The following is a 9,921-nucleotide window of genomic DNA, read 5'->3' as shown; positions in this document are numbered from 1 at the left end:
CAGCCTCGTACCCAGGCGCTTTAATAGTAAAATATATGTTGCATTCAGTTATAGCATAGAGGTCAGTTGAATTAAGGCGAGCGCACGGGGGTGCTTGGGATGACTTTTTTTTTAACTGACCTCTATACAATAACTGAGTACAACGTTATTTATTTTACTATTAAAGGAGGCTGGAAAACTATGCAGAGAGCTGTAGAGCTTGTGAGTTCGATAGCCCCAGTCAGAGGAGAAACGAGTGTATAATGTTGTCGGGAAAAGGTTGGATCATGGTTTGGAGGCCATTGTCCGGATGTCCGGAATACTTTGCAAAGAATCTATTGAGGCTATCCGTGTGATGAAATTGGATTATAAAGAGTACGCAGCTGAACATTTTGAGAACTTCAAGAGAGAGCACGAAGCAACCCATGATTTTCTGATGGATTTGAAGCAAACTTCAGGCCTTTTTGACTACCAGGCCGTTTTAAGTTATCTCTCTAACTGGGTTAATAATCACTGAGCGAGGACAATGAGACCAAATTGACATTTTTTAATTAGGTTTATTACTATACGCTATTAAAGTGTAATGTTCCGTCTACATTCAGTTAATAAAATTGGATCATTATTGTTCTCGTTTTACATCCAGATTAGGTTTTTTGTCTAAAAGTGATGTGTCAAAGTTTTCAATCGCATCCCATATTCTCGGTTGGGGAGTATCTTCAACTGTTACCTCAATTTCAACACGATGTCGATGTCTTCTTTCAACATAAATATATAAAACTCCTTTAACTTCTTCAAAGTCTCCTTTTGCCCGGTTCGTTGAGATTTTTCAGGCCCAAACTCCTATAATAAATATTATTCAATTTAGAAAGCAATGTCGCAGCAGACTGATCATGTTCTCAGATATGAGCACATGCTCATAACTACTTATGAGAACATACTCATTGATCGCATCGCGTAGCGACAGCGATCTATAGTTTCGGCTTTTTTTTTTATTATTTTTTTCCTCTCGGGTCGACCCCCAGCGTCGCTAGCTTCAGGCCATATCACCCTAATCGGGAACCTGCGCACAGGTAAGTTGCTAGTTATATCACGTGTTGTATTCACTTTGGGAATATTTCGTTTCACCTTCAATAAAGCGATCAAAATGCTATCTTTATCTTTACACTCATTACACATACAACTAACTGCACACGCCGAGCAGAGTAAGCCTACACTTAAGGATTTCAAGCAGTTTCAAAATGGGCTGTTGTGTGTTTCTCCTGCTTTCAACATGCGACTATACTTCGGTATATTGTTCATTTTTATTATTCAGAACATTTACGACACAAAATTTGCATAGCTGGGCTGGCTACACCGCTGTGAACGACGCGATCATATAACGCTTAGTAGGCGTCTTGTTTGCTCATAAAACTGCATTAATATTACTGCTCGATAACAAGGCATTTCCACACGTCTCGTGCTAAGGGAATGACCTGCCAATTTTGCGGAAGATACTTCAGCCGCGGTTACAATCAACGCAGACACGAACGGGAACACTGTCCACTACGAGAACAAGAAGGAAGCATGTCTCAAACAGACTCATACAGTCAAGAAAGGGATTTTTCAGACGATATCTCGACAACCTCCCCACACAGCAGTCTGGAAGTTCGACGGCGACTGCCTCAAAATCTGAAGAAGAAATGGATCCCCGGATATCGTTAATAGAAAAAGCAAAACAAAGAAGTAATACAGCTTTCGAAAAAATGAAAGAAAACCCTATAAACAGAGTTTTCGATTAGCACTCCGCTAGAGAGAAAGCTTATACTTGAATGTTATGCCTAGCATTAAGAAATAATAAGAAAATATCTATTTCAAGCGCCTCGGATAAGAAAAGAAAGTTGATAAGAGAAAATTTCTTATTAAAAGGCTTTTAAACGACCACGAGATTGAAGACGATGAAGAAAATAAAGACAGTGCTGATGATGACGATGATCATGATTAGAATTTAAACTTATAGTCCAATGTTTTACCGAAGGAAACCATGGCAAACGAACAAAAAGCGATTAAAACGATGTAGAAGAAATTAATTTTTTGCTGTAACTAATTGCAAGACAAATATAAACGTTTAAAATCGTTATTACATGTCGGAAATTTTCTTTCTTCCCCACCTCAGTTTAATTTTATCGCCAAGAATTTCCAGTGGGTCTGAAAGATCTCATTTAGCATGTGAGCATCTGCTCATGAGCAGTTTTGAGCGTGTGCTCAACTGCTCATCGCACAAAAATTGTAACCGATGTACCAAACAACTTTGGATTCCGCTATGTTCTCCCGGATTCCGGGTGTATAATTCCTAATCTCCGGGCGGTATAAGTACCCTCGCACGGTGCTCCGCACCGGCTTGGGGATAAATTTGAACGATATTCAATGCGAAAGACCAAAAATGCAGTGATTCTCAATTGAAAAATCCATGCCCGTTCTTTAAAATGCAGCATATTCCGTTTATAAAACGTGCATTTTCAATTAAAATATATTAAAGAAACTTTACGGCAAGTGCCTCTGCTCTAAACATCAATATAATTGCAAATATCAATACCAATATATCATTTGATATATATACAATTTTTATATTTTCGAAAAATAAGACCGATAAACTGGATAAAGATCTTTCTTATATCATCGCTTTTGACGTCAAACACCACCTCACTTGAAACACCACCAATTCCACTAATCCCGGACGAAAATAAAATTTGAATACATAATAAACGATATTATTCGCACGTTCACGACATCAAAATTTGCCATGTCAAAGCGAGTTTTATCCCCAAACGTATGATACCATGATTGCTTCAAAACATGATCTGCCAATTTATAAAAATATTTTAGGAAAGAGATACCCTAAAACAAGTCAAACTCAAACTCACGTCGTGTGACCATGCGAATGCGGGACATTGTAACAAGGGTCTATATAATATAAGTAATGATATACTTATAAATTAATGCATGATTGAACGCATATATATTACACTAATTTTGCACGGCCCGTGTTCTCTCCTAAAAAATGGGACTTAAATCTTAACGAATATCTCAAACTATTCTAACAAGCTTAAAAAAAACACCACCACCAGTAGCATCATATTTCAATAATCAATGTTAATTATCAAATAGTTACACCACGCTTGGTGTTGGAATTTGGCCCTAGCTCGGGGCTACATATAAGGATAAACATACCGTTGAAGGAATTCTCAGGAAATCAAAGGGAATTAATGTGTATATTACACAAAGAAATAAAACCTCCTTGAACAAAACACTGTAGCAATGGCGTTCCTAACCTTGCCCAAATTTCTTTTCTCCCAACGGGTTCTGAGATCATCTCTTACCATCTTGTTCCGAAGTTCATCTGCCGTTGCTGGATCGAAGCAAAGCGAAGTGTTGCCGTTCTCTTCAATACCTGGCCCGAACGGAACAATCCGAAACATTCTGGGCTACGCACTTGGCCAAGGCTCACATTTTGAAATCGTATCAAAACGTTTTGAAAAATTCGGCCCGATATACAAAGAGCAACTACTGGGTATGCGATGTGTAAACATAGCCGATGCCAGGACGGTGGAGAAAGTCCTTCGTACCGACCAGAGATTTCAGATGCGACCTGGCCTTGAAGCGGTTAACGAGATTATAGACGAAATTTCTGAAGACGGTGAAAGTTTTAAGATTACGTCAAACAATTACGACGAATGGCAACCACATCGGGCTCTGGTATCTCCTCGACTTTTACGCCCGAAGGAGGTGAAGAAGCAATTCCCTCTGCTGAACAGCGTTGCGAATGACTTTATGAAGCGATTAAACCACCTCAGCGAACATGACGAGACAGTAAGAAATTTTGAAGATGAATTAACGTTTTGGTCCATTGAATCAACCTCCGCGTTTTTGTTTAATCATCGTCTTGGTTTCTACGATCACCCTCCGGATCCTATAGCAGTCGAGTTTACTGAAGCAGCCATGAAAATGTTGAGCAGTCTGACCAAGATTCTCCACAGTGGTCCATTTCATAAATACACAAGAGCTGGTGATACATTTAAGACCAGTTTACTTACAATGCACAAGACCTATTTGGCGATTTACGATAGGTTTGGGACGAGCGGAGAGCAAGCCAAAACGGACATAAGACAAAAACAAACGTTTCATCAATACCTTTCATCTCAGGGGAAAACACCGCACGAGATCGTGTGGGTGATCAGTGGATTAATGGCTGGCGGGATTGAAACTACAAGCACTACCTGTCTTTGGCTTCTCTATCAACTGGCCCAGCATCAGGAAATCCAGGAAAGACTCTACCAGGAATTAGCGTCTTCCCTTGGTCCGGACGAGGAAATCTCAGCTGACAAGATTCCATTGTATCTCAAAGCAGCTCTGAAAGAATCGCAACGCATATACCCAACCGCTTCCGTGGTTCCCCGTGCGTTTGACAAAGACATCGAGCTTCATGGATATCACATCCCAGCAGGTGTGAATGTATTAATCCAGAATCATCTGCTATCAGTCAATAAGGATTGTCATGGTGAAGATGCGAAGAAATTTGAACCGGAGCGATGGATGCGGGACGATGTAACGGAAAAGAAACACAAGATAAACCCTTTCAGCTCGTTGCCATTCGGTCATGGCGTAAGAATGTGTCTAGGTAAGCGGGTAGCCGAATCCACTATCTACACTTTGGTAAGCAAAATATTACTCAGCTACCGTCTGGAATACGCTGATGAAAAAGAGGTGAAAAGAAGTTTTATAGGCGGAATAATGAGACCAGATACACCAATCCGGCTCAGGTTTAAACGAAGATAGAAAACTCTGATGACGCTTTAAACAATATCTAGGATTGTCATATTAATCGCATAATCACACACTTTTTCAATTATGAAAATATCCCTCTATTTTGGCTTGTAACTGACGCAGTTAAGCTTCCAAGGTGTAGGTGCCTATAGGAAAGGGAAGTGGGCCAGATTAAATGTAAAAGGGTTCTAACCTCCCATTTGTAGTTCATATTTGTAGTCTTTCGCCATTTTTGATGGCAAATTAAAGTTGAGTAAACAAACGTAGAATGCAAGTGAGTTTGTAGAGCACTGGGGCTACCAATTTTGCCCGTGATCTAAGAAAAACATTCGTAATGGTCTGGGGGTTAATGGTAGCCAGTTGATTAAAGTCTTGCCGCCCAAGATTTCGATTTCTTTCACTGATTACGATTTTGTGGCACTTCACTCGATGTAGGTAAATTCTAAAGGTTTTAAAGGGTCTTAATTTCGAGTGGAATCCTCTTAAGCCAGAGGTTCAATTCCTGCAGGAGGACCGCCAGTTGACTAATTTTTCTCAACTGTTCCTGGCTTGAATTGAGTTTTTTACGCTACATCGAGTGAAGCGCCACAAAATCGTAATTGATCTACCCAAATTACGTAAGACCCTTTAAAAACCATCAAAAGAAAGGTTCTTCATTATTTTGACCTGTTGCAACTGACTCCGGCACATAACAAGTAATCAATGATATAACAGACCATTATATCATAGATAAGATAGCAGTTACGACGTAGCCGCATTCACCGGGGTGCCTATGCCATTATGGGAGATTTTGTCATCAAAACGCTATCAATTATGATGAAAACTCAACATATTATGAATTGAGGCATTATATATCTACTCCTTGGTGGTTTTAAGGGGGGATTATACGAGCCCGGTCCTCCAAGATTACTTTGAAGCCTTGAAAAATACAAGTCTTTAATAAGAAACAAAGCAGGAAAATGCTATTGTTAGGACGACTACACCACTGCCATGATCTTCTTATATATATACTTTTAATACCTCAAAGTCATATTCCATGCTTCGTTTAATTTTGATCTTGACTAATGCCTAGTAAACTGGAAGTATAGTTCTAACCCAATATATGACTTTTTTTACAACCTTTTAAAATTTTCATAATTACCTTTTGGTCTCAATAAAAGAATAGGTTTCAATTATACTCTCCGTTGTGACAGGCAAATGCAACACTCTTGAAGAGCTTGCTCTTTTTGATAAATGAAGAAGGTGTTGCCAAATATATATCTCTTTTGTAGTCATAGCGTAGATAAAGATGGTCTTTACTGTGAATTAAGCCCTATATATGAAGAATTATTGCAGTAGTAAATGGTGTTGGAAATTACAATTGTACATGAAATATTTTCATAAATTTTTCAATTTACATATAGGGTGTAATAATTAGCAATTATTGAATGAGGTTGAACATGATATGAAGAATTATCAAGCCGAGATTTGACAAACTGAGATTTGATAATTCTTCATATCATGTGAAAACCGAATTCAATAAATGTTTTATTATTTATTTAAAAGAACGAACATGTATTCCTTGCCGTAAAGTTGCCGAACCTTTCACTTAAAGGAAGCTATTGTGTTGATGTCTTCGCCATTCGTGTGACGTCAAACGTGGGATACTTATCATTTATAGACCTGGAACGAGGGGAATTCGACGAAATATTACCCCCAAGGGAAGCGCAGAAGCTGGGTGAAATGGCTTCTTTTGCCTCCATTTTGAAATTGTTGACAACCTCGAGTCGTGTGCGAGGCATCCACGCGTGGTACACGCAAACTCGACTTTTATAGCATAATGTGAAAAAATTCGATGGAACTCCATGATTAATTTACTGATCACGTGGTACAAATCGAGCTTTCTGATTGGATGATTTACAGTTGAGATATAATATGACTATTTATCACACTAAAAAAAGTCGTATCACACGTTATGACGTCACACGTTGGATATGACGATTTAACACATGGCTATTAGCCAATCACAGACTGTGAATTCTTTTAAATAAATAATAATGTATCTTATTATATCTTTATAAACTTCCGAAAACATTCTCCTGTATAAATTGTCAGGCAAATTTGGGCTGCCCATGGAACTGTATAGGTACTGAATTACCAAACCCCCAAATGCTAATAATTACTGCATTAGGGTCAAACTGGAGATCTTAAAGTTTACCAGCCTAACATTTACCTATACCTAAGCTGAGCTCAGGTTGGTTGAGGTTGTAGCTGTTAACTAGCTAATATGGCAAAAAAAGGTCTATTTCCTTCATTTATAATTTAAATATCAATCAGGCAATCACCTTCTTAAGGTGCTTTTACACTATGCAACTTTCCTTGCAACTTGCAATGCAATTCTAATTTTGAGGGATGTTAATTTGTAAAGAGTGTAAAGGCCCATTTACACTACACAACTTTTGCTTACAACTGTCGCATGCAACCTGCCTACAACACGACTTGCACAGTGTAAATCAAGCCCACAATACGCTTACGACAACTGCGTGCAACACGAAAAAAGTTGTACGATTTTGAAACATGTTTTAAAACTCCACGACTGTTGTAGCCAAATATGGTAAAAAAGTGGCGTATTGTGCACAAATATGCTCCTTTCTGGGGCTACACTTGGTTACAATACATGTTAACTTATAACTTCAAAATGTTTTTTAAGTTTTTTTTCGCCTTTTTATAATCGCAGTGATAGCTGTGCAAACAACAACTCTTTTAGGAATATCATCCATGTTTGTTTTGTCCTCAACACCAGTCCTTTGCGAGACAAAATCCGCGAAATTCTATACAACTCCTGGTGATTGTAAATTCAAAGTTGTACAAGTGTGGATCATGAGCAAGTCGTGTTGTAGGCAGGTTGCATGCAACAGTTGTAAGCAAAAGTTGTGTAGTGTAAATGGGCCTTAAGAAATGTTTGTATTTGTCAATTAATTTTAGATGCCTCAGGAGTAGAATTTCATTGCAAGTTGCAAGGAAAGTTGCATAGTGTAAAAGCACCTTTAGACAGACAGCTAGTTTGCACTAAATGAGAACTTCAGTCATCAGTACAAGTCTTACAGCCACTGTATTATATATACCTTGGGTAACTGGACTGCCAGGTTGATTTTGATATATTGTATACACAAAGTTCCAAGTTGGTAACCGCCAATAACATTTACAGATTCCAGTTTCTTAAAGATGAACTTTCCTTTTATTGGACCAGGCAAGGAAAAAAGTGGAATACTACCATTCTTTGCCATCCAACTCAGATCACTGATCTGAAAACACAATTGATTTGATATTTGTTACCCATTATAGAAAAGAGAATTTTAATTGTTTTTGCATTGGTAATGAGGTTGACTCACATCCTGTTGTTCTCCATCCGGCAATGATTGATGTTAACAATTCATTCAAAAGGTGCAATGTCTGCTCTAGCTTAAACCTCAGCAAGCAGTTCATTTATCTGCATGTGAAACAGGCTGGAATGAAACAAGCTTTCAGTCTCCTTCAATGAGTTCAGTTCCTCAAAAGTAGGGGGTCAATACAAGCTTTCTTTGTTGTCAGAGTATAATGAAATGCAGGCTTAACCTCATCTTCTTTGGCAGCCTGCAATAATATAAAGGTCCATTGTGTCAAATGCTTCTGTTGGCAATTAAAGAATGAGTCTAAACCATCATACTTTGCACTAGTATGTTTACAGTTGGAACTATTTATCGCCATTTTGGGGCTGGTGCTCATAAATTCATGAAGCTCATGTATAACATACCAGCGAAAAGCAATGACCAGTAAGACTCATTCGTTAATCTGCATTTAGGAATTGGCTTATCTGAATAGCTACAGCATGCAAGTATGTCTATGACTGTAGCTATCTTCTAGGAGCCATGAACAAATGAAATGCATTAAGTCTATCAGATTAACTAATATGAAAATTGCAAATGTAAACAAACATCAATTATTACTATGATATTAATCATATAATTCCCAAAGCTAAGGAATAAAATGCAAACATATTAACCCATTTGGCATTAGACACAGCATAATGCTAAGATAGGCATAGGCGGCTCAACAAATAGTCAAATTCAGCTTTGTTATAATCAAGTTCACTACCATAACTACCATCATCGGCAGGGCATTGGCTCAATTAAATACAATATGTTAATCAGGTTAACCAGTAACATCATAGGTCACCATAGGGTAGCAGTGGTATCCAATTTGAACATCACTTCACAGGTAAATAGCACATAAGGACTTAAAAGACATCATCTTCACCTTGACCCTAACTATATAACTGGCGCAATATTCCTTACATTTGATTGTAATGTATCAGTCTATCACATACACTGCACTGTGTCTGCACAAGTTCTTTCCCTTTAGGCACGGAGTTCACATATGATCATGCAGATGAATAAAAACATGCATTCTGATTCATCAGGATTCAGGATACCCTCGGGATTGACTCATTTTATTTGATGTGGTCTACTAGCCTCTATGATTTAGACAAAAATCATCGAACTCCGACTGTTTCAAAAACGGTTCCATGCAAATGAAATGTTTATCCATACCTTGTTGCTAAATTTCATAAATTGCTACTTTCCTTCAATTTTCGCTTGACGATTTTCAAAAATAAAAAATAAACAGTCTATTTACAAAATTTGCAACACACATCACACGTGGTCGCTCCAAGTGAGCCCACAATATGACCAGTCAGTGGGGAAAATAGATGACGTCACAAGCTATCCTAAAAAATCATGACGTCATCGTGGGAACCAGTACTGTTGAACTGTTGGGAACCGAACTCCGAACAGATTTGTACATTGGGTGAAACGGGAAGGTTTTAATAGAAATCTCAATCTGGACCTTTGAATTTATTAATTAAATTCAGAATCAAATAGAAATAAACGGCTCCGCAATACTAAATTCCTACGACATAAGTAACAACTACACAATCGCAAAGTGTTTGAGGAAAGTTATACGTTCGTTCTTATCACAAACTGCGTATAGATATTAATCTAACGAATTTAGCCTTTGTAATGTCGTTAATAGACATAATTCGTTTTTATAGCCCTCTGCCATTTAGGATGGCAAAAACGTAGTTAGTCATTCAAAGACAACAAAATGCAACGTACTCGGATTCTA

The 9,921-nt window shown here is 38.1% G+C and overlaps 1 protein-coding gene and 1 long non-coding RNA gene across 2 annotated transcripts; one reads left to right on the top strand and one right to left on the bottom strand.

Annotated features, from left to right (window-relative positions):
- Positions 1-544: 544 nt before the first annotated feature.
- LOC114530692 lies at positions 545-9,442 on the bottom strand. Its single transcript, XR_003687784.1, has 5 exons — positions 9,348-9,442; positions 8,151-8,391; positions 7,884-8,063; positions 5,921-6,091; positions 545-819 (listed from the first exon to the last, which is right to left on the bottom strand). It is a non-coding gene; the product is annotated as an uncharacterized LOC114530692 (long non-coding RNA).
- Positions 3,465-5,895, top strand: LOC114530688 (cytochrome P450 27C1-like). Its single transcript, XM_028552295.1, has one exon. The coding sequence runs from the start codon at positions 3,529-3,531 to the stop codon at positions 4,789-4,791; it is 1,263 nt and encodes a 420-aa protein (XP_028408096.1). The 5' UTR covers positions 3,465-3,528; the 3' UTR covers positions 4,792-5,895.
- Positions 9,443-9,921: the final 479 nt, after the last annotated feature.

The sequence above is a fragment of the Dendronephthya gigantea genome, unplaced genomic scaffold (assembly GCF_004324835.1).
Source record: "Dendronephthya gigantea isolate DGI-Jeju-01 unplaced genomic scaffold, DenGig_1.0 000065F, whole genome shotgun sequence".
NCBI lineage: Eukaryota > Metazoa > Cnidaria > Anthozoa > Malacalcyonacea > Nephtheidae > Dendronephthya > Dendronephthya gigantea.
This window is presented reverse-complemented; position numbering and strand designations above follow the sequence as displayed.

What these genes read in the sequence shown, in the direction of transcription:
- LOC114530688 (XM_028552295.1), top strand. Translation starts at nt 3,529, where the DNA reads ATGCGATGTGTAAACATAGCCGATGCCAGGACGGTGGAGAAAGTCCTT.